This window comes from Phyllobates terribilis, unplaced genomic scaffold, assembly GCF_046119375.1.
Source record: "Phyllobates terribilis strain yellow unplaced genomic scaffold, ASM4611937v1 Scaffold_5__5_contigs__length_657084704, whole genome shotgun sequence".
Lineage (NCBI taxonomy): Eukaryota > Metazoa > Chordata > Amphibia > Anura > Dendrobatidae > Phyllobates > Phyllobates terribilis.
This window is the reverse complement of record NW_027362765.1, coordinates 429248480-429274700: the sequence shown is the minus strand read 5'-3', so window position 1 is coordinate 429274700 and position 26221 is coordinate 429248480. Positions and strand designations below refer to the sequence as shown.

Below are 26221 nucleotides of genomic sequence, written 5' to 3'. Positions count from 1 at the left end.
CTCTGTTGCAGAGCTGTGCCTGATTATAACTAATGCAGCACAGCAGAGTTGAACCTTGTCTCATTGCAAATACAGTGATGTCAGCTCTGTTGTACTTCCCCTTCCCCCACATTGTCTGACTGTGGGATGGAAGCTGACGCACTATGAGACGACATCTGCAGTGCAAATGTGTTAGTGCAACAGAAGTGAACTTTGTCTCATCACAGTGTTAGCTCTGCTGTACTGTATTAGTTCTGATCTCAGTTTAGAGCTGTGTGTCACGAGAGCAAAGTGTCATTCATTACATGTCTCATAATGGTAACGCCTCCTTTCATTTACAATAAGCTCTGGAGGCAGATTCTCAGGGAGATCTATGTCCAGCCCATAGATCTAAACTGCTCATTTACATATAAGAGAAACATGGATTTTTCTGAAATAAGACATCGGGTCGGAGATATCTAGGTATCATTCTATTCAATTTTCTATGACCTACATGCCCATATAGACGACTTAGGAGGATTGATCCTAGTGACAGATTCTCTTTAAAGGTTGCTTAGGGGAAAAAAAAGAAAATGTAATAATATGGATTAGACTAGGGGGCACTGGGTATGATTTTGTGTGTCTTCTGTTTAAAATTAGTCATGTATTTTATGTTCCGCCGAAAAATATTCCTCTGCAATCCCTCCTTCCCCACAATACACATACATGATCAACTTTATTGAGCATGCAAATGTTCTAAATGGGGAGGAGTAAGCCTATGCACCTCTGGCACTAGCTTTTCTCTCTAGGAATAAAAGGAATGAGCATGTTACAATTAAACATACCCAATCATTCTTTCACTTAAAAGAAAAAGTCAGGACACCCCCACAAGGATTAGGTGGTCATCCAAATTAGTCTAATGTACATCAACCTCCTAAGTTTATGAGTTTTTTGAGGCATTCAAAAACCACAAATTTTTCAAGTGGAACCCACTTCAGGAAACGCTCCATTTTGGAGGTGTTTTTCGATTAGCTTTACTATTCTGCAAGAGTTTTGGAAGAGTTTTTTTTGTCTCAAGTGTTTGTTGCAGCTTTTGATTGAACAGTGCCTAGTTTGGAGAAGTTTCCTTCAAGATCCCTTTTGAAGGCAAATGCACTTTTTTAACCAGGCATTTAAAATAAAAAGGCTAAAAAAAACCTCCTTATAAGAACAGCCAAGTGGATTTCCAATAGAAATGAATAAGAAGAGTTTTCCATGTGTTTTTGAAGCGGTTTTATGCAAACATCGACTTTGACTTTTTGATATAATTGTTGATTTGAAAGTGCAGTTTTTTCAAAAATAATATTCTTCTGCTTGCAAACTTTGCAGGTCTATGGTGTGAATGGTGTAGAATGGCAGGAAATGAGTAGACCAACAGGTATGAGTCAGCAGATCAAACAAGAGAGCAGTGCAACATTAAGATATAGAAAGTAGAGTTTTTAGGAACACCCAAAAAGTAGATGTTTTTTGTCTTACAAAAGAATATGCTACCTGAAACATCTCGGCACAGACCGCAAAAGATGGAGTGCAGCCCCAAGTATATGTACAATGATGATTAGTCTACGGCCAAAGAATATAAGGTTGCTCATTCCTGAGGGGTAATATGCCAGCATTGTAACATTTGGGGGAGGGGGTCCCATTTTGCCAGCATATCCATCTGGCCTTAGAACTTAGAAAACTCTTGAAACTTAAGAGGAGGAATGGAATGCAACATTCTTATTTTCTTGAGTACTTTTCTGCAAGACCCTTATTTGCTATCCAATGTACCATTTTGATTGCCATTCCGTTTATTTGTGGTCTCTGTGTCCACATTGTCCTCAGGGTTTCCGCAAAATATGACCCTCCACCACTTCTGTTTGAGTAAATTGATGTTGTACAAAATTGGGTTTACTATTGAATTGCAAAATGTAAACAGCAGAATCCAGAAGAAAACCGTCTCCGATAAGATGAACGTCTCTGTTAGGTTATGAACAAGAAGCAAAAGGACAATTATAAACACGGGCGTCCACATGATAAAAAAAGAGATCATAAGAGTGACGAGGGTTCTGAACAGTCTGTAGTCTCGCTGAGACACACGGTACTGGTGGACTTCAGAATAAGCCGTACTGCTGATCATCCGCTCCCTGATTTCTTTTGTGATCTTTAAAAAAAATACAAAATTTATCAATTTGTTAATTGTAATATAAATGTATACAGTACCATGGCTGAAAAATGATGTTATCAATATGTGCATCTATTCCCCTTTTAATTCATCCCATGATCATATTTGCCTGGGTAGCAGCTGCCTGGTATTGCTATAGTTCAATTTGCTGTTCAATAATATCCTTAGAGTGGTTTTCCACTATTTGAACAACCCCTTCTCAATCACTTTAATTCCCTCCCAAATAAAAAAAAAACATCACCTCCAGTGCTGGCACCTTTCCAGCAGTGTCAGCACCGCCTCTCCCAGGGATTGTGTGACATTGTTATGTCACGCGATCCCTGTGGCCAATCAGCGCTGGCTTCACTGTCCCCTCCTTCAGATAAATCAGACATCTGGAGGAAGTGAGAGAGAAACCACAGCTCTCCTCTTCTCCAGATGTGAATTACATCCGAAGGAGGGGACAGTGAAACCAGAGCTGATTGGCCACAGGGCTCATGTGATATAACAATGTCACACGAACCCGATCCCCGGGAGTGGCAGTGCTGACACCGCTGGAATGGTGCTGGCACTGGAGTTGAGCATAGATGTTATTATTTTTCTGGAGGGAAATATAGGGATTGAGAATGGGATGTCCAAGTAGCGGACAATCCCTTTACTCCAGCAAGCTGACACAGAAAATTGACTATAGATTTGTCATTTGACCGTTTTCCTTCAACAGAGACTGGCGTTTCAGTCCTCCTACCTACATGATGGTCACTGCAATGGCTTAAGGAGCAGGTAAGTCTAAATCTTGCCTCCATAGCGCAGCAAAGATAGAGGAGGTAAGCTTCAGACTTACCGCTGTCCTCCCTTCTTCCCTTCTTGACTGCATTGGTCATCTTGACTGCAGGAGAACCAGAACACTGGTGTTTGTGGAGACAAAGGGAGGACACCAGATAGGGTGACTATACAAATTTAGCACAACTTCTATGCTGACTTCAAGGATTGGAGCTGTCAGTAAAGGAGGAGGAGGCACTGGGTGGGGAATAGAGCTGGAGTGACAGAGGCTTCAGAATTACAAATAGCTCTTCAACCATATTTACATATCAATTCAGACACTATTTCTCAGTAACGGAGGAATGGACTGGCCATGTAAAGGCATTGCTGGACTTGTCTTTGAAAGTGCTATATTCACATATAATTAGTTTGTAGTGTGAAATCCTGCAGACAGTTTCCCTTTAGTACTTTGTAATCTAAAGACAACATCTAGTTTCCAAGATAAGCAGTGTAGCCGCAGTTGCGCTATCTGATATTTTCTGAGGACTCTATGTTTCTCGCAGCTCTAAAACATACACTAGTTAATGGGCTGCCCAAAAACTTTCCCACTCTGATAGCATTTATGTGTAAGCTTGATTTCCAAAAGTAGTTATAAACCAAAATATTAACAATTTCATTACCTTAAAGATCTTGGTGTAGCTGACAATAATACTTAATCCTGGTATCAAGAAGTCCAAAAGTATGAATGAAATATCCCATGCAATTTCTTCTGCAACCGTTGGCCAAATAAGAGTACAGACCTGGACATCCTGATGGGCACAAATCAGAATATGAGAGCATTGCAGATCAGGTACGATTCTCATTAGGTTGTACAGGTGAAAATATAAAGTTTCTCTAATAATGGCGGGCTCGAATACATATTTGTTGGCCAATCCTTTATCAGCACGTCTAAATATTTTTTTCGATTTTTTTATCCAATGAGAAGAATTGGGGTTTGTAAAGTGTAGACACATTGCACAAATAGGGTAGGTGCAGATGACCATAGATTCAAGATGGAGAAAAAAATGTCTCCAACTTCTCCATTCTGTCAGTCTGTGGAATTCGGACTGCACTCAGATGTCATCCGAATGCAGTCCGATGTTTTCCACGGACTCAATGACTTGCATGGCCAAGTGCGATCCGAATATCAGATCAAACTCGGGCATGCAGCGATTTTTTACTCAGACCGCCTTGGTCCGAGGAAAAAATCTGACATGTGCTCTGCCCCATAGTATAACAGGGGTCTGAGTGCAATTCGATGTTTTGTGGGATCGCACTCGGACCGAAATATACATCCATGTGCACGAGCCCTTAGTGCGAAGCATTGTTCAAACACTGGATCAGATTAGAAATCGTTCCTTGCTTCTTCTGTAATAAACCAATCAATGTGAATGACAGTTGTCTTCTCCATTCATTTGTAGAGTCTGTATGAGAAAGTAGTCGAGGACCCAAGATGTCTTCCCAACAACACTATGGGGGCTTCTCTGATTAACAGAAGTTTAACTTTTTCATAAAGAACACATCGTACCAGAAACGATATATTCATAAGAACCAATATTCAATCATACTGAATTAAGGATCCAGATAATGGGCCATATACTGGTCTTCTTTTTGGTTCTTTTTGAAAGTATGGTTAAAATCAATGGTCCCCATCAATGGTCTCATCTTTTACACTCATAAACTATTAGACAGCAATAAATATAGTAAAGACACCCAGGCCTCATATACAGATTTGTATTATTGATTCATGGTCTACAGAAACCATAATACGATGCCAAAAGACTGCTATGGGTCCATGCCATATTCTAATTTTATACAGAATTGGACCGTAGTGCCATGTTCCATTCCAGAGCTCACTAGTAGTGTTTCTGGCCTCAGTACTCAAAACTCCATCAACTGGTACTCACCCTCCCCAGGTCCAACTGCTGTGGTGACAATGTCACGTGAACAGCACTGCAGCCAATCACTGTCTACAGGGCGGAGCTGCAGAGTCCAGTGATTGGCTGCAGCATTGCTGATGTGATTTCACCACTGCCACTGGTAAGCAATCATCAGTGCAGAGGCAGGGAAATAGCAATGGACTCGGGAAGGCAAGGCAGAGGCAGGCTGATTTTATTATTTCTAATACAGGCACGGAGATGTGCAGAAAGGGGGAACTGGAAATCCACTTTAAATAGTTTATGGCATTTGCCTGATATATGTGGTTCCCACACAGGACTTACCTTTATCTCTAGACAGACACCCATCCAGGTGGATAATGAATGGAGGGGTGACTGTGCTTGTGCATGCCTCTCTCCATTCTGGGCATGCTTGCCATAACTACTAAATAAGTATGTGCCCGAAATATCTAAAATATCTACTCTCTAAGATTGGAGAAGCATTGCTACTTGAGAAGAACACAGTGCGGCACCAAGACACCGTATATCAGCCACGGAGGAGTTTATGGCTCTCATATACCAATCAGTGTGTGCCCCATATGGGTCACCTTGAGGACTTTCTTTCTAATTCACCATTTTGGTAGATGAAAGTCAAACATGAGTCAAGGGTTTAAAACTAATTTTTAGAATCTAAAATGATCGAAAAAGTTTTCATTCTTGGTTTTGTGACAAAAGATCCATACTTCAGTGAAAGCTGAGCAAACCCAATATTTATCTCTGTTTATGTTGCTCTGGTCATTGTGGGCCTGGAGACCTACAAGAGGAGAATCACAAAGCCGATAATGAGTTTACAGGAAACCAGAGCTGAATAGCCGGCTGATTACCGGGAGATTGTGCACACTGAGACTTGTGGTCACTGTGGACTACGGCTGCATTTCTTACTCTAAGATAATTAACCCACAATGTCCACAGAGCTCATGACATGACATTTACCTACCAAAAATATAAGACATGAGTCATTTCAAGGTTCCTCAAAAAAAAAGTACCTAGTACTGGTTTCCTCATTGCTATTTTTAAAATAATTCTTGAAGTTAAAAACGGTTCAGAAATCTTATCCTAAAAAGAAGCAGAGCCTCTCTCACCGTGCAGCCTAATCCTGCAGGTATACGTCTACGTGTCCCCGGCCTCAAATTAACGTACGAGCTTTACAGGTCCCTATATCCATACGAGCAACGTGTCCTCATACGTACCAACAATTACATAGCTAAATTTGGAACATTTAAAGGAAAGTTATCATTTGATATGACATTGTTTAAATCAGGTTTTCGTATTAAATCTACTTTTTAAAAAGTTTTGGCAATGTTTTTTTTTTCCATTTCACAATCGGTAATTTAAAAAAAAATTGAAATTTTGCAATATTTCAAACTGGGGCTTTTTTTTAAACTCAATATACCTATTTCTGGAAATCTACTTGTACATTAGCAGTGATTTTTAGTATCAAAGCATCTAATGAGTGTGTGTAAAATTGTGATGGAAGTTGGAGCAGGGTGAGCTGTGACATCAACTATTGGAACTGGTGGATCCTGTATTATCAGGTGTTATCTGTCATTGTAATCCTGCCTTTTCTGATAAGGAGCCTGCTGAAAACTACAGGAAGTCCAAAGTAGCTCAAGTGGCCAAAGTGAAAAGTGCAAGATTATTATATGAGATTATATATATATATTTATATATATATATATATATATATATATATACAGTACAGACCCAAAGTTTGGACACACCTACTCATTTAAAGATTTTTCTGTATTTTCATGACTATGAAAATTGGACATTCACACTGAAGGCATCAAAATTATGAATTAACACATGTGGAATTATATACTTAACAAAAAAGTGTGAAACAACTGAAAATATGTCTTATATTCTAGGTTCTTCAAAGTAGCCACCTTTTGCTTTGATGACTGCTTTGCACACTGTTGGCATTCTCTTGATGAGCTTCAAGAGGTAGTCACCGGAAAAGGTTTTCACTTCACATGTGTGTCCTGTCAGGTTTAATAAGTGGGATTTCTTGCCTTATAAATGGGGTTGGGACCATCAGTTGTGTTGTGCAGAAGTCTGGTGGATACACAGCTGATAGTCCTACTGAATAGACTGTTAGCTGCTTTTTTCTTGCCATAATACAAATTCTAAGTAAACAAAACGAGTGGCCATCATTACTTTAAGAAATGAAGGTCAGTCAGTCCGAAAAATTGGACAAACTTTGAAAGTGTCCCCAAGTGCAGTTGCAAAAACCATCAAGCGCTACAAAGAAACTGGCTCACATGAGGGCTGCCCCAGGAAAGGAAGACCAAGAGTCACCTCTGCTTCTGAGGATAAGTTTATCCGAGTCACCAGCCTCAGAAATCGCAGGTTAACAGCAGCTCAGATTAGAGACCAGGTCAATGCCACACAGAGTTCTAGCAGCAGACACATCTCTTCAACAACTGTTAAGAGGAGACTTTGTGCAGCAGGCATTCATGGTAAAATAGCTGCTAGGAAACCACTGCTAAGGACAGGCAACAAACAGAAGAGACTTGTTTGGGCTAAAGAACACAAGGAATGGACATTAGACCAGTGGAAATCTGTGCTTTGGTCTGATGAGTCCAAATTTGAGATCTTTGGTTCCAACCACCGTGTCTTTGTGCGACGCAGAAAAGGTGAACGGATGGACTCTACATGCCTGGTTCCCACCGTGAAGCATGGAGGAGGAGGTGTGATGGTGTGGGGGTGCTTTGCTGGTGACACTGTTGGGGATTTATTCAAAATTGAAGGCATACTGAACCAGCATGGCTACCACAGCATCTTGCAGCGGCATGCTATTCCATCTGGTTTGCATTTAGTTGGACCATCATTTCTTTTTCAACAGGACAATGACCCCAAACACACCTCCAGCCTGTGTAAGGGCTATTTGACCAAGAAGGTGAGTGATGGGGTGCTACGCCAGATGACCTGGCCTCCACAGTCACCAGACCTGAACCCAATCGAGATGGTTTGGGGTGAGCTGGACCGCAGAGTGAAGGCAAAAGGGCCAACAAGTGCTAAGCATCTCTGGGAACTCCTTCAAGATTGTTGGAAGACCATTTCCGGTGACTACCACTTGAAGCTCATCAAGAGAATGCCAAGAGTGTGCAAAGCAGTCATCAAAGCAAATGGTGGCTACTTTGAAGAACCTAGAATATAAGACATATTTTAAGTTGTTTCACACTTTTTTATTAAGTATATAATTCCACATGTGATAATTCATAGTTTTGATGCCTTCAGTGTGAATGTACAATTTCCATAATCAAGAAAATACAGAAAAATCTTTAAATGAGAAGGTGTGTCCAAACTTTTGGTCTGTACTGTGTATATATATATATATATATATATATATATATATATATACAGGGTGGTCCAAAAGTGGGTGGACAGAAAATAATAACATTTATTTTGATTTATATATAAAATTATATTTATTAACACAAGCATAACATTGACAATTAAATTTTATTCTGAACAATAATACAAAAGCCCTTAAATTTTATCAACGCAGGTGCTCAAACTGTTTTCCATCACAATTTGCACAGCTTTGAAGTCGGCCTCTTACGCTTCGACAAACTTTTTTGCACAAGTCTCTTTGGGTATTAATTTCTTGAAATGCATCTCTTATGTAATTTTTCAAATCACTGACACTTTTTGGTTTTCGACTATAAACTTTGTCCTTGAGTACTTCCCAAAAGAAAAAATCCATTGGGGTCAAGTCTGGTGAACGTGCCGGCCAATCAAGTGGGCCTCTTCGGCCAATCCATTTATTAGGAAATGTCTCATCAAGATACTCGCAGACTACTCTTGAATAATGTGGAGGGGCGCCATCTTGTTGGAAATAAAGGTCATTTGAATTAGGCTGTTGCTGTAACTGGGGAACAACTTGATTCATTAGAATTTCGAGATACTTATCTCCTGTGACTGTTCCATCAAATATATTGGTCCTAAAGCACCAAAACTTGAAATACCACCCCAAACATTGACACCAGGCTCATTTAGTTGTTGCTCTAATGTTAAATGCATGTTCTCATTATACCAGTAAATACAATTATGTCTGTTAATATGGCCGGATAATTTGAAAGAAGCCTCATCACTCCACATAATGTTATCTAAAATTACTGGATTTTCTTCAATTTCGTTAAGCATAATCTCACTAAATTGCAGCCGCCTGTCTGGATCATCCTCCAATAAACCATGAATTAGACGTGGACGATAAGCTTTCCACCCAATAGATTTTAGGATTCGCATGATAGAAATTCCCAATTCCAAAGAGGCTCTTCTGTGGACTTTTTTGGACTCTGAACAAATGTTTCAGCAACAAGTTGTTTATTATCTTCTGTACAGACTGTTTTGGGTCGACCAGTTTTTGGAGCATTAAGGATTGAGCCAGTGGCATTGAATTTGTCACGAATGCGGTAAATGGTTTGTCTCTTTGGGGCTTCAGTACCAAATGTTTCAACCCAATTTGCTCTAACGGTTTCAGCATTTTGTGATTTCCAATACTCTGTTAAAATCCATTTTCTTTGATCTGTATTTAAATTATTTGCCATTATGTGTTATCTGAATTATCTGAAAAGAAAACAGATTTGGGGGAGATCTATCTGTGAAAACTAGATCTGTGAAACTGGCTCAGTTGCCCTTAGCAACCAATCATATTCCACCTTTCATTTTCCAAAGAGTCTGTGAGGAATGAAAAGTGGAATCTGATTGGTTGCTAAGGGCAACTGAGCCATTTTCACTTTACACCATGTTTGATAAATCTCCCCCTTCATAACCTTATTACACTTTCTGTCCACCTACTTTTGGACCACCCTGTATATTACACATAAAATCCAATACTGATTTAATAGGTCATTTTCTGGTGATAGCCTCCCTTTAAGATCCACCACCAGGAACATCTGGGAATATACCCAACCCAAATGGGTACAATACAAAAACGCCAATTTTGGACATAGCTTTACTAAGCCCTGCCCCATTTTTGACCCTGTACCCGGGACTTTCCTGGTAGTATTGGTACTTTATGCTGGCTTTCCAACTCTCCCAAGTTATATGATGTCAAGGGAAAGTAGTTTGGGCATGTTGAACCTCAACACCCAATCTATTTGATCTCAAGAAAGATAAGCTTCCAGGTATCCAGCAGCACCTTACTCCCCTCTCCACATTGAAAACCCATGCAAGCTCACCACCCACCTAGTGCACGTATCTGGGGAATAGTATTCAGTCAAATGAGCGATGGCTGTATCAGATTGCATGGGGTTTTCTTCCGTTATGATGGAAATAAATACTGTAGGTCTGCATAGGAGTTGTGAAAAGAGAGCTATAGGAGCCGTGGGAAATGCTTAAATATATTTGCAAATTTGCCTTATTTTTAATTTTAAATAAATTGGGATAGTACAAAAATATTTGATGTTGAAGACGGACATGTCCATTATGATCAGAAATAATACAGATTTCTATAAATCATCTTAAATAGGAACATTCCAAAGAAGAAAGGTAATTGTCTATTCTGCGGATTAAGGCCCCAATTCATTATTTCCATTTTTTAAGTCACTTTTTTTTGTCTTGTGGTATTCATTTTTGGGTTTTTTTTGCACCAAATTCATCAAGATGGCACACGCAGTTTATGAATATTATGCAAAATAAAAAATAGTATTATTTTCCGTCTTTGACTGTTTCTGTAACTCTTTAGCGCAAAAGTCACACTTTTTGCAAAACTTACACCAAAATATCTGTGTATTCAAAAACACTGAAGGGGGGGACTGGAATATATTTCCGCCAAATTTTTTAACTTATAATTTGTATTTACACATTGAGATAATAGGGCATTTGAACAAGTGCACAGCTCGGAACATCAATAGAGTCATGATTAGGAGACCTACTGTGAAAGTTGCAGGGCTGGTGATTTATAACTGCATCTCTTCAGAAGATGAAGGGGAGAGGCAGAGGGAGAAAGGTGAGGAGCTAACTGCTGTATAGAAATCAGAGAGCTGATTGAGTTGTTAAGCAGTAACTCCCCTCCTGGAATGTAACTACTGTGCACTCTTGGCCAAGGATTGGAGGCCAAGCACCATGGAAACAAGCTGTACACTGTAAAAGATAAAAGCTCTCATTGCAAGAGAATGGACCCGTAGAAGCGTGTTAGACTCGAAACAGCCGTCTTCAATGTTTCTTCCCCCCACCCTAAATCACTTGTCTGTACTGCATGCCACCACAATAATGTCCACATGAATGTAATAAAGGACTTTTAACTAGAAGGATTGGGTGAGTGCTGCTTTTCCATTTTACTCACAATTATATTCAAGTCTCAGCTACGTACCACCCAGAAATATCCTTAAGAAGTTGATTTTGGTCAGAATATTTTGCAGACGTTTCTACAATTGGTGCCCATGCATCTTTATTCTACGTGGTCTATAAAATAAGATATTAATAGTTGTCTGAGGAATGTTCTGCCAAACTGAATGCACTTGGGCAAATCATTAAGATCCACTGTTGGCAGCTCCCTTTGCCATTGTCAACCAATGATGTTCCACATGTGCTTCATGAGAGACAAGTCTGGAGACTCTGCAATATCTAATATCTCAGAATAAAATAACCTCAACAGCCAAATAGCGAGATGTAAAGTTTCTCAGTACAGACAGTAGATTGCAATTCAGTAATTTAGCAGCTTTTGCTGATGTGTGTATAGTAGGGTTGAAAAACATTTTGTTAAAAAAGGTTAAAATAATTAGGTTGATTAGGATTCTTTTCAACAGATCAGATAGTCCTAGTAGCTACTTTCAATAATATGAAAACTCTCTTAATGAACCTCATTAGTTCTATGACCAAGTTTACTTAGAATGTGACATGTTCCATTATTTTTTGAACATTCCACAAATGACATATTAGGCAACCAGGGAGTGGTAGGGAAAAGGGCCTTTTTCTATAATTGTTAGGTGTTAAAACACAAAATAAGGTCTTTTTGCCGGAGTCAGGAATAAAGGGTGGGCACCCCCTCCATGCAGGCAGTCCTGGTTCAAGCTGTCTAATTAGAATTGTTGGAGACAAAATAAATCTAAGCTGTCCAGACAGGACTCCCGACATGTGTGAGCCATCCTGGTACCTAGCATGGACAATGTCATGTTCTAAGGTGCTAAGCCTTCTTACATCCTGATTGCAAGGGACGCTGTATTTGATTAGTTAGTGGCCAGATGGCCTAGAATTTATTTTATGACTATTAGTTGAAAATTGCTTTAAAGGGAATCTACCCCTACATCATGCTGCTCTCAGATGGGGCAGCGAAAACCTATGGACACATTCCCTTTAATTTTAAGCAAGAAAATGAAGCTGGGAGCTAATCTACTACCAAATTGTCACAGTTAGAATGCAAATGTTACCAAATTTGGTCTAGGTGTACATCATGTTTGACATTTCACTTGCCACGAAAGTCTGAAATGGTCCAGCCAAACATATACCCAAGAACTATACTTTTTCATTATTGTTAGAGAATCTTAACTTATATCCTGGACAGAAATGTCAAAGGGATGTCTTTTTGGGATGTTTAGCTATTAAATGGACAGATCGGCATAAATATTCCCTCGAGGGAATCTCCACACAAGAGTTTAAGCAGCTTCTCCTTCAGGTCAACCATTGCCTTCACCACCTACCTTGTGTGTCCACTGGCAATTTAATGTCTACATAAGAAAATATAACAATTTATGCAAAAGGGAAGTGTTTACTGTTTCGCTTTATGGTCTTTTCCCATCTGAGATGACCTTTCAATTGATTTATATAGAAGATTTTTATCATGCTAGGTAAAAGAGAACTGATTAGAAGATACAACAGGAGCTTGGCGCACAGTCCAGTTCTGCCTGCAATTGTGAAATCTAGAGATATGTGTAAGAAAAAAAAAACATTTTTCATGAGTCATTACTGAGAGCTTGTGGATCTGTAAATGGATTTATATGTCTTGTATGTGTCCTGGGAGTGCAACTTCTTACTAAGCAAATAGATGTTATGAAAAGGAGAACCCTCAAGCTGTGTGTGACTTGGCACCATGACATGGAGTTTAGTGCATGTCGGTATCAGTCAATATGTCTTGTTTCCTGATATCTGACATGCTCATAATCCAAGTAGTATCAAGAGCACCAGCACTTAACTCTTTTAGGAATTTCATATAGTTTACTGTCCACATTAGGCTCTAGACCCCTGAGGAAGCCTGTATAGGCGAAACTGGTTGGGGGAGCTACTGTATATATGTGTGTTTTTTAGTATCTTATGTGATACCTGTATGAAAGAAAATGAAAGATATATTTACAATAGTGCTACATAGATTTATGGACTGCAGCCATGATCTAGATAGGAAAGCATATGCTTATAAATAGGTTGAACATCTTTAGCTGAATGGAGAGAGGTTCCAAGATTAGGGACCCTGTGAGATATTAGAATAATACAGGTTCACTTTAGTGATTTTCAATATTGACCAATCTTTACTGAAAATTAATTAAAGTCATGTTTTATTGTATCCCTTAAATAGGGTTTATTTACCTTTTGGGTACCGCAATTTGTTGATGAGTACAATAGGGGACAGCACAATAGAAAATGTCCAAAGAACATTTACTGTAACATCTCTATTTTGTATAAATTACATATGGATAATACCACATTTTATTTTTTTAATTCTACAGAGGTGAATAATTAGATGGACACGTGGGAAATATGATATGTAATCCTTGTTGGCAAATCTCAAAATCACAATATGTTATAGACAGTGAACTGCCTAATATTGCCTCCCTACAATGGCTGTAGGGCAGAAGGAGTAGGGTATCCTGTAGATGTGGCCATACGCAACCAATATTGAAAGGTGAAAAGTATCAACGATGAGAAGATCTCATAGGATTCATATTTATCTGATGAAAATGGCGGAATGATGATGTAGAGGAGGAATTATAAACTCCAGGTACCTGGTACAGTATCCATCAGATCTGTTTATGGTTAATCTGTTTATGGTTGATCTGTAGAATTCAACGTTTAAGAGCTCGTCTTGTTCTGACAAACCCTCTTTCAATTAAAGTCATCAGAGAGATCGGCTGATCACTGGAGGTCTAACTTCAAAAACCTTAGACAATCATGGGAACCTGCCACTGGTTATATATTAGATGGTGATCCTTCAAAAAAAGGGTGAAATATCAATACATGGGCGGAATATCAATACATGGGCAGAATATCAATACATGGGTGGAATATCAATACATGGGCGGAATATCAATACATGGGCGGAATATCAATACATGGGCGGAATATCAATACATGGGCAGAATATCAATACATGGGTGGAATATCAATACATGGGCGGAATATCAATACATGGGTGGAATATCAATACATGGGCGGAATATCAATACATGGGCGGAATATCAATACATGGGTGGAATATCAATACATGGGCGGAATATCAATACATGGGCAGAGTATCAATACATGGGCGGAATATCAATACATGGGCGGAATATCAATACATGGGCAGAATATCAATACATGGGTGGAATATCAATACATGGACAAGCTTGATCGAGAATCCAGTAAGGACGCTATGCAACCCTCTGTAACTTATAAGAAGAGATCCTGGAAGGGGCTGCCCTTCCAAGATATCAATATGTCCTAATAGGGCATTGGGAAAGTGGTTGTTGAAATGAAACAACCCTTTTTTACAAGGAGTATCTGGCATATATAGAACAGGTTCATTGGTTCAGGTTGACAAGACAGTAATGCTATACGCGCCCTCCTCTATAATTTTATATCTGACCTATTCTCATTTTTGATCTGGATGGTTTCTGATCATTAAACAACATATGTTGAATATTTACCGCATTTAAGGTTAAAGTTAAGTTAGCCAACATCTACATCACTGGAGTTAAAAAGTAAAGGCGCATTTACACCTGTAAACGAATTGGCGGCCTTTTAATGGTCTTTTAATAGACCAGACAACCAGAATTCTGTGTGCACAGATCGTTTGGTGAGCATAGAATATCATCGATATCAGCAGCACATCTCCTGCTTACATTACAAAGTGCTGTCGATAATGATGATTTTAATGCTGCCATGAACTATCCAATAACGCTCGTTTGTTGGTGATTGCCTGCATGTTTATACAGGCTTACAATCGGGAACCAGCGTTCTGATGGTCTGAACAAGCCTTTACTGTCCCCTTACTTAGAGGCTCTTTGAAAACCAATTTTACTTCTCCAGTGCATTTAAAATGAAATATGAAGTAACATTGAAAATGGTATTAGGAAAAAAAAATGTTGCTTTTATGAACATCTATGCTATATAACATCTATGGTTATAGACTACATAACTCTTTGTGTAGGCTGATCCATTGCAATTCGTGCTTTTTCTATCTCTTTATAGACAAGGTAAAATTGCAGAAAGCACCAAGACTAACTTTATGTTTTATAAAGCTTAAGTAATAAATGATACATGATGGCCAAGACTTTTGGCTTACTGGAGTGGCTCTTTTTTCTGGAAGTACTTCAACGGTTTCATATTGGTCCCCAAATTATTAGTTGGATAACATTACTGTATTGTGTGCCCAACACTAAGCTTTTTCTCAACAGAATGTACTCCCCATTATTCCCCCTTTTATTCCCAGTGATGCCCCCTATCTCCTTCATTGTTTTTATTGCCTATAGAAAGCATTAACTCTCTATTAGATAAGCTAGACTTTATTCTGGTATTATAATCGGTCAACATAATGACAGATGAGGTATATAGAAGTGGTGGACATACCATTAGTGCAACCTGATTAGCCTCATAGGGACCCAATTGGTAAGGGGGCCTGCTACCATCTCCAAAACAGGTGGAATCATGCATTATGATGAGCTATTGGGCTGCAAAGGGCCCATACAATGGGGGAAATAAGTACCGTATTTTTCGGACTATAAGACACACTTTTTTCCTCCAAAATTTTGGAGGAAAATGGGGGGTGCGTCTTATAGTCCGAAATTTGGGGGTGTGTGTATATATATGTGGGGTGTGGGGGGAGCGGGGAACAGGTGGCAGCAGCCGCCCGCTGCGGCCTACACTGTCCCCGCTGCTAAAGAAAATGAATATTCACTGCTCCCCACGCCCATGGGGCGTGGGGAGCAGTGAATATTCATGCTCCTTAATAGCGGCACACAGTGTAGCCGCGCTGCGGCTCCTGCTGCTGCCGGAATCGCCTGTGCCTGCTGTTAAAGGGCATGAATATTCACCCTCTCTCCACGCCCATGGGCGTGGGGAGGGGGTAAATATTCATGCCCTTTAATAAGCGGGCACACAAGATAGCTCGGCAGCAGCAGGAGCCACAGCGCGACTACGAAGGAGTTTTTTGGGGTGTCTAATAACCGTGAAACATGCGAGTGGGGACTCGAGCATATCACTTGAGCACCCGCGATACTCAGTGCATACCCGAGCACCCGATGCAAACTCAAGTAGCGAGCACTTGCGCTCAACACTAGTCGCCATATCGTCATCTTTTTTTTTTACTTTTGAAAAAAATCCCAACCCTAACCCTAACCCTAATACAACCCCAATCCTAGCCCAAACCTAACCCCAACCCCAACCCTAGCCAAACCCTAACCCTAGCCCAACCCTAACCCTTGCCAAACCCTAACCCCAACCCTAACCCTAGCCCAACCCTAACCCTAGACCAACCATTTACTCTAGCCCAACCCTAACCCTAGCCCAACCCTAACCCTGGCCCAACCCTAACCATAACTCCAATCCTAACCCTAGCACAACCCTAACCCTAACACAACCCTAACCCTAGAGTTTTTATTTTTTACGCCGTTCCTCGTGCGGTGTAAGTGATTAGACGACTTTATTCTTCGGGTCGGTGCGATTACAGCGATACCAGAATCATATCGGGTTTTTATGATTGACAGCTGTCACACACTTAAAGACGCATTTTTTTGTAAAATCCAGTTTTTGCATCGCCATATTTTGAGAGCTGTAATTTTTCCATATTTTGGCCGACAGAGTCATGTGATGGCTTGTTTTTTGCAGGATGAGTTGATGTTTTTGTTGGTGCCATTTTCAGGCACTTGACATTTTTTGATCGCTTTCTATTCCGATTTTTGGGAGGCAGAATAAACAAAAACCAGAAATTCCGGAATTGTTTTTTTTTTTTTATGCTGTTCCGCGTGTGGTAAAATTGATAAGGTAGCTTTATTCTTTGGGTCAGTATGTTTACAGTGGTACCACATTTATATAATTTTTCTCTGTTTTGGCGCTTTTACACAATAAAAGGTATTTTATAGAAAAAAATATTTTTTAGCATTGCTTTATTCTGAGAGCTCTAACTTTTTTATTTTTCGGCTGATGGAGCTGTATGGTGGCTTGTTTTTTGCGGGACAAGATAACGTTTTCAGCGGTACCATTTTTATTTATATTAATCTTTTTGATCGTGTGTTATTCCATTTTTTGTTTGGCAGTATGATGATTAAGCATTGTTTTTGCTTCTTTTTTTTTTTACCGTGTTCACTAAAGGGGTTAACTAGTGGTACAGTTTTATTTGTCAGGTCGTTCCGGACGCGGCAATACCAAATATGTGTATTTTTATTGTTTAGTTTTTTTTTCATAATAATATTTATTGATGGGTACATTATATTTTTATTTTTGGTGGATTATTTTTTTATTTTTTTTAAAATATTTTTCACATTTTTATTTTTTAACACTTTTTGGACTTTTATTCTGTGTCCCACTCTGAGACTTTCACTTTTTTTTATTCTGATCACCTGTATAGCACAAGGATGGAGCACCATCCCTGTGCTATACAGGCTGTCAGCTCTGCAGATGCAGAAGATACTTTGTTCATGCACTGCGCATGACCAAAATATCTTCCTGCTGTCTTGTGACCCGGATGTTGTCATGACGACATCGGGCCATCATGGCAACATCTGGGAAGCTGCGGCAGACAGCGCTGGAGGCCGGGAGAGGAGGTGAGTATTGCGACCACCTCCCCTTGCCCCCGCAATGCTGCGATCGGCTTCGGTCGCAGCATTGAGAGGGTTAATGTGCCGGGAGCGGTGCGGGACCACTCCCTGCATATAGCACCGGGTATCAGCTGTGACTATCAGCTGACACCCGGCGGCGATCGCCCCGCATCGCTTGTGTGCGGGCGCGATCGCCATATGACCTTATAGTACGTCATTGGTCCAATCGGCCCAGGTCACCATGACGTACTATTAGGTCACACGTCAGAAAGGGGTTAATTGCACCTGTTTGAACTCGTCACCTATATAAGACACCTGTCCACACACTCAATCAATCACACTCCAACCTCTCCACCATGACCAAGACCAAAGAGCTGTCTATGGACACCATGGACAAAATTGTAGACCTGCACAAGGCTGGGATGGGCTAGAGGACAATAGGCAAGCGGCTTGTTGAGAAGGCAACAACTACTGGCTCAATTATTAGAAAATAGAAGAAACACAATCTTCCTCGGTCTGGGGCTACTTGCAATATCTCGCCTCACGGGGTAAGCAAGATTCTGAGAGAGGGCAAGAATCAGCCCGGAACTACATGAGAGTTCCAGGTCAATGACCTGAAGAGAGCTGGGACCACAGTCTCAAACATTACCGTTAGTAACACGCTACGCCATCATGGATTAAAATCCTGCAGGGAACACAAGTGTCCTCCTGCTCACACCAGCACATGACGAGACCCATTTGAAGTTCACCAATGACCATCTGGATGACCCAGAGGAAGCATGGGAGAAGGTCATATAGTCAGATGAGATCAAAATAGAACTTTTTGGTATCAACTCCACTCGCCGTGTTTGGAGGAAGAAGAAGGATGAGTACAACCCCAAGAACACCGTCTCAACCGTGAAGCATGGTGGGGAAAACATCATACTTTGGGGGTGCTTGTCTGCAAAGGGGACAGGATGACTGCACTGTATTGAAGGGAGGATGGATGGGGTCATGTATCGCAAGATTTTGGCCAACAAACTCCTTCCCTCAGTAAGAGCATTTAAGATGGGTCATGGCTGGGTCTTCCAGCATGACAATGACCCAAAATACACAGCCAGGGTAACTAAGGAGTGGCTCCATATAAAGCATTTAAAAGTCCTGGAGTGGCCTAGCCAGTCTCCAGACCTAAACTTAATAGAAAGTATTTGGAGGGAGCAGAAACTCAATGTTGCCAAGCGACAGCCCCGAAACCTGAAAGATTTGGAGATTTGTATGGAGGAGTGCGTCAAAATCCTTGCTGCAGTGAGTGCAAACTTGGTCAAGAACTACAGGAAACATTTGACCTCTGCAATTTCAAACAGTTTTCTGTGTCAAATATTAAGTTCTGTTTTTCTATTGTATCAAATACTTACAGTGGGGGGGGGGGGTATTTAGTCGGCCACCAATTGTGCAAGTTCTCCCACTTAAAAAGATGAGAGAGGCCTGTAATTGACATCATAGGTAGACCTCAACTATGAGAGACAAAATGAGAAACCAAATCTTGAAAACCACATTGTCTGATTTGGAAAGATTTTTTTTTCAAATTTTGGTGGAAAATAAGTATTTGGTCAATTACAAAAGTTCATCTCAATACTTTGTTATATATCCTTTGTTGGCAATGACAGAGGTCAAACATTTTCTGTAAGTCTTCACAAGGTTGGCACACACTGTTGCTGGTATGTTGGCCCATTCCTCCATGCAGATCTCCTCTAGAGCAGTAATGTTTGGGGCTGTCGCTGGGCAACTTTCAACTCCCTCCAAAGGTTTTCTATAGGGTTTAGATCTGGAGACTCGCTAGGCCACTCCAGGACCTTGAAATGCTTCTTACGAAGCCACTCCTTCGTTGCTCTGGCGGTGTGCTTGGGATCATTGTTATGCTGAAAGACCCAGCCACGTTTCATTTTCAATGCCCTTGCTGATGGAAGGAGGCTTGCACTCAAAATCTCATGATACATGGCCCCATTCATTCTTTCATGTACACGGATGAGTCGTCCTGGTCCCTTGGCAAAGAAACAGCGCCAAAGCATGATGTTGCCACCCCCATGCTTCACAGTAGATATTGTGTTCTTTGGATGCAACTCAGCATTCTTTCTCCTCCAAACACGACTAGTTGTGTTTCTACCAAACAGTTCTACTTTGGTTTCATCTGACCATATAACATTCTCCCAATACTTTTCTGGATCATCCAAATTCTCTCTAGCAAACTTCAGACAGGTTCGGACATGTAATGGCTTAAGCTGGGGGACACATCTGCAGGATTTGAGTCCCTGGAGGCGGAGTGTGTTACTGATGGTAGCCTGTGTAACGTTGGTCCCAGCTCTCTGCACGTCATTCACTAGGTCCCCCCGTGTGGTTCTGGGATTTTTGCTCACCGTTCTTGAGATCATTTTGACCCCACGGGGTGAGATCTTGTGTGGAGCCCCAGATTCAGGGAGATTATCAGTGGTCTTGTATGTCTTCCATTTTCTAATTATTGCTCCCACAGTTGATTTCTTCACACCAAGCTGCTTGCCTATTGCAGATTTAGTCTTCCCAGCCTGGTGCAGGGATACAATTTTTTTTCTGGTGTCCTTCGACAGCTCTTTGGTCTTCACCATAGTGGAGTTTGGAGTGTGACTGTTTGAGGTTGCGGACAGGTGTCTTTTATACTGATAACAAGTTCAAACGGTGTCAGTACTACAGGTAATGAGTGGAGGACAGAGGAGCCTCTTAAAGAAGAAGTTACAGGTCTGTGAGAGCCAGAAATATTGCTTGTTTGTAATCAACCAAATACTTATTTTCCACCAAAATGTAAAAAAAAATCTTTCCAAATCAGACAATGTGATTTTTAGGATTTGTTTTCTCATTTTGTCTCTCATAGTTGAGGTCTATCTATGATGTAAATTACAGACCTCTCTCATCTTTTTAAGTGGGAGAACTTGCACAATTGGTGACTGACTAAATACTTTTTTCCCCACTGTATTTCATGCAATAAAATTCAAACTAATTATGTAAAAATCATACAATGTGATTTTCTAGATTTTTGTAAGATTTTTTTCTCTCACATGTGATGTGTACCTATGATAAAAATTACAGACCTCTCCGTTCTTTGTAGGTGAGAAAACTTGCAAAATCGGCAGTGCATCAAATACTTATTTTCCTCACTGTATACAGTTCTTGCACAGGGGGCCTCTCCTGTCTCTCTCCATTCCTGGTATGTATGCTGACGACCTCAGATCCTTCTTCTTCCTTAACCCATGTTATTAATAGGATTTCAGATTTACAAAAAAAAGGGCAACATTTTCACGAATAGAAAAGGAGTAAAAGCATTGATAGCCCAGGTAAACTCAGTTAAATAATCTAGGCAGGAAGAATACTTTTCTTCTATGGAAAAATACCATTAGTCATCACCAATGAACCATGCAGAGTATATGCATTCATCTGGCAGTGTATTTGTTTGGTCCTTGGTCAGCTGTCATGCATACATCTCGTCAAATCATTCCGATCTACATTCTGTTTCCTGCATCATTTCACTGTGAAAGTTTGTGGTTGATTACTCTGTAAACACTCTTCAACGTATATTTCTTTCTATGCATCAATTTGCTTGATTATTTTGACAATTTATTATTCTACGTGCACCTGCATTCTTTGTGATCTTTGGTCATTCTGGTCCATGTGGACATAATACACGTAGTATTTTATAGATGTGTAGGCTGCACTTTAGTGCACATGTCTAGCAGGGCATTGTTAGATTCTCCTTATATAAGGTTTACTTGGTATTAGGGATAGAATGTGTACCGAAAAAAACACCCCCACACCATTACACCAACGTAAATGGAACTTGTCAACTTGCTGCACAACACATGGGCAGCATGAATCAGAGACAATCTCGTACATTATGGTGAACGTCAGAGAAAACCAGTTGGAAGCATAGTTGGGGACGAGATTGCATGTCCGAGAAGAAAGCCCCAACTGACTTCTCCTTGTCCACACAGCTAGACTAATAGCTCTCCCTAGAAGTGTATAAGGACATCACATTGCACGAGAGATTCATAGTGTATCCGGGCACTGACTTTTGGATCCGCATTTGCAGGGGGAGGTTGCATTTATTTGCACTTATCCACAACCGTACAGTTTCATAGTTTCAAAGATAAAAGAAGACAAGTCCATAAAGTTCAACCTTTAATCTAACATGTCGATCAAGAGAAAGGCAAAAACCCCATAAGATAAAACCTAACCAGGGATGCGGAGTCGGATTCGTGGAGTCGGTGTCCATTTTGGTGGAGTCGGTATAAAATTGACCAACTCAGACTCCTAAAATATATAATAAATTGGGTACAGTAATGTAATGCAGGATGTGCTGTAAGTGTTTTCATAAGAATTTGGGAAAGTTATGAAATGTCCTATAAATGTCTGTTCTGTTCCTGATCTAAGGATCTCGGCTTTTAGTTGAGATGAATCTGTGCTGCACTTTATGTACATGCTGAGTAGTGAGGTAGTGCTGTGGAGTCGGAGTCGTGGAGTCGAAGCTGGAGTTGGAAGTCAGGGAAATTGAGGAGTCTGAGTCGGTGGTTTGGTTTACCCACTCCACAGCCCTGATCCTGACTGCTCCATCATAGGGGAAAACATTCCTTGCCGACTTCACAACTCCTTCTAAATCTAAGTTCACATATGGAACGTAAAAATGCATCTATTTTTTTTCTAAACCTTCATTACTGCTATGTGGTCCAAGTCAGGGACATTTATTTTTATGCAAATATAATTTTTTTTTTGCCTTATGGTGGAACCAGATTTGTATATAGGTAAGAGCTCTTTACATATTGGGCTGGACAAGCGAGTAGACATCTTACCAAAATGCAAACTTAGAAGACACGCTCTACATAACAAATGTGCTAATAGATTGTCAGCGGAAATCTAAGTAAATACAGGTGTAGTGCTGAGAAAATTTAGGAGAACCACATAATGCATATTGTGGACACAGCTAAAGTATACATTGCATATAGTACTTAAGTAAAAAAAATAACTAAAAAAAAATGCTGTATATACTTTGTATCACACAAAGCGGAAACAACTTCTATACATTAGAAGACGACAAAAAGTCGCCTTCCAAAGTATGGATACATAAGAAAAACAAAAATTATAACCAAAAAATAGATGCACCATATAATAGACACTAACTTGAGCAATTTCTCTATCTGATCACATCAGGAGCAGTATAAAATCCAAAGAATTCCATCCACAATCATTTTATTTGTTATCCTTCTTCATAAAATGCACCATTTGTGAGCCTCTCATTTCAGGATGATGTCTAACCCACCCTGCATAATGATCTTTGCATACACTCAGTTGGCCTAATTTTCTGGTGATTGCTAATGCAAAGTCTATCCTAGGTCCATGAGATTGGAGTGATGGAGCAGAATCAACTAAGTACAACCTATGCCTACTTGGGCTAGTTTAGGAATGGTGTCTAAAACTCTACGTAAGTCCTGTGGGTACAGATCCATCTCAGATAAAACAATTGTGGGAAGCTACAGTCATTGTAAATAGATGGGAAAATTATGCGTTGAGAACTTAAAAGAGATCCCTAAAAGCAACAAGAGCAGAGTCCCCTTTTGCAAAGAGAACCCAACACTTGACAGTATTTTTAGCAGAAGGATAATGGATCAAGTCAAGTGGTCCAACAGTCGAACATAAAGTCACCAACAGGTACAGTATGATCTCAGATCAGCATGGCTACTAATGTTGAAGTTATCTCATTAACTCCGTTATTAAAGTCATGCCAAAAACTACTGATGATGAATAGATTGTGATAGTCCAGGAACAAAGAGAGTTTGGTATGTAAATGAACAAAATTGAGTTTTGATTTGCAAGTGATTACGATTCTGGTGGAAAAGGACTTTACATTTATTCTTCAGAAGATCAACCTGCCACATCCTAGATTACAGAGACAAACTCGTTATAGGTCCAGTCACCATACATTACCAAAGTAATGGAAGTCAAAAACAGATTTTGTCAATGTGAAATACATGTAGTGAAAAGACAACAATTAGAACCCCAATCAAAGCCATATCCTACATTCTGGTGGTCACCGAAATAATAAATAGTAACATCAAAATAAAAGGTCCCTATACATTTCTCCTGTCTGTCAACAGGTCCTACAACATAAAAAACATTGTCATATTCAACTATACTGATAATAAAAACAATAATGTATGGCAGGAAACAATTTTACAGTCATATACAGATTACAACCACTTAGGGACAGCGTAACACAGGAATATGAAAAGCTCATGGCACTGAATCTAGTGATATATGCACACAGAGTTTTGTCATTTTTTTAACAGATTTGCATTAAAATCTCTTAAAAATTCTCTTTAAAAAATGCTTGAAAAAACTCTTCCTATTCATTTCTATGGGAAATCCACTTTACTGTTAATATGAGGGGTTTTTTTTAGCATTTTTTTTCCTGGAGAGCTTTTGAAAAAAAAAATGCATGTCACTTCTTTGAAGCAGATCCTGGTGGAATCCGCTCCAAACTAGGAACCCTTCAGTGAAAAGGCTGAAAAAAAACCCCCACAAAACTTCTTCAGAAAATTAAAAACTCCCACAAAAACTCCTGAAGTGGTTTCTTCTGGAAAATCTCATTGTTTTTGAACGCATTAAAAAACTCTATGTCAACATAGCCTATCCCAACGTAATAAAAGTGTGGCTAGGATTAGGCTGGATTTGGCTGAGGATGGATTTGGCTGAGGCATGCCTGAAAGAGATATAACGGCAGCCAAATCGATGGACGCCCAACTTTTTGGAAACAAATAAATAAAAAACAAATTAAACAACCTGATAATAAAAGAAAACTCTAAATATTTATATTAAACAGGTTTGCTTGCCATGCCAAATCCATACATTCTTGAAGGCAGATTACGATGAGTGTGACCTAAAGGGGTATTACTATCACATTGTGATGGCATATCGCAAGGTTATGAATTACTTTATGATCAGTGGGGGTCCCACTAATCCTGAAAATAAAGGAGCTGCAGCCTTTGTATGTCTTTTTTCCAGGGTCCCACTGTCCGGGAAAACTGAAGCAAAGCTCTATTCAATTAAATGGGGCTGGCTGCTTTTCCATGCATAGTCCGGTGGCCACTGTGTAGGAAAACCAGCACTGCGTCCCCTTCATTCTCCAAATCCATGTGATATACCATATTTTGAGAGTGGAGCAACTCTTTTGCGATTAGGGGTTTTCTGAGTGTGAGTGTACGATTAGGGGTTTCTGGGACTTTCATTTATCTTGATCGGGCAAAAGCTGTTGTACAGATTGCTAAAAAAAAATGGGTTGGGTTGAATAAAGTAAAATATTTTAAGATTTTGTATTTTAAAAATGGAATAAGCAATCTTAAAGTGACTTACCCTATTATTCACCTTCTGTGTTATTATATTGAAGAACAGACACATGGGTAAGGCAGTCATGGCTGAGAAGACCCAAATGGTCAGAGTTCCTACTGCCACCACCTTAACATTACAGGTGGTGGCCTGGGATAGCTTCATGATACAGATCATCCTCTCCAGACTCACTGCAGACAGGGAGAGCAGGATAACACAACCACTGAGGCTGATGACATAAAAAAGCAGGTGGCAGAAGAAATCACCCAAGATCCACACCTCCGTCCATCGAATGACCAAGATGAGCGGTATCATGCTGATGAACAGCAAGTCCGAACAGAAGAGGCTCAGAACAAAACAATTGGCAGTTACCAGTTTCTTCTTTCTGACAAGCAAGACAATGGCACTGATATTTACAAAGCATGAGAACATGAACACCACGGAGAGGAGTATGGTCTCCAACACCTTCACCTGCAGGCTCTTGTCAAACTCGGAGTAAAAATTAAAAAAAGTGAAGTTGCAAATTTCTTCAGACTGACATGATACAATCATGTAGCCCATTATAGATCAGTGGCTAAAACTCACAATAAAAAAATGATGCACACGAAGAACGATTACATCCAGCGATGGTCAAGAGGCCTCAGATATGAAGACCTTTCTATGTCCAGCAGGCATTGCTAAGGGTGAAGGCAGTAGGAGTGATGAGGTGCTGCTCCGTGTGGCTTTCTGTAGTCCTGAGGTGTAGCCAGTCGTTTCCCTCTGTGATTTGTAACAAGGAAGTTACACAGCATTCTTGTAAATATCCACCCATCTAAAACAAAGATGAAGGTGTCGTGGTTCTATGATGTCTGTTCTCGTATTAGCAAATAATAACCCTGGTTTATAACGTCCTGTTACAAGCACAATTTACGCAGTGTGACAGTCTCGTAAAAATTGCTTGTGTTCACAAGATAAAAAGATTCTGTGCTTCCTGTTCTGATACTGTATCTGCATCTGTCTACTCCACCAGCACACGG

The 26221-nt window shown here is 40.1% G+C and overlaps 1 protein-coding gene across 1 annotated transcript; it reads right to left on the bottom strand.

The window, feature by feature from the left end:
• Nucleotides 1–377: 377 nt before the first annotated feature.
• On the bottom strand, nt 378–26221 carry FFAR4 (free fatty acid receptor 4). The gene is made up of 3 exons (XM_073685259.1): nt 25233–26221; nt 3577–3705; nt 378–2137 (listed from the first exon to the last, which is right to left on the bottom strand). The coding sequence occupies exons 1-3, from the start codon at nt 25764–25766 to the stop codon at nt 1745–1747; spliced, it is 1056 nt and encodes a 351-aa protein (XP_073541360.1). The 5' UTR covers nt 25767–26221; the 3' UTR covers nt 378–1744.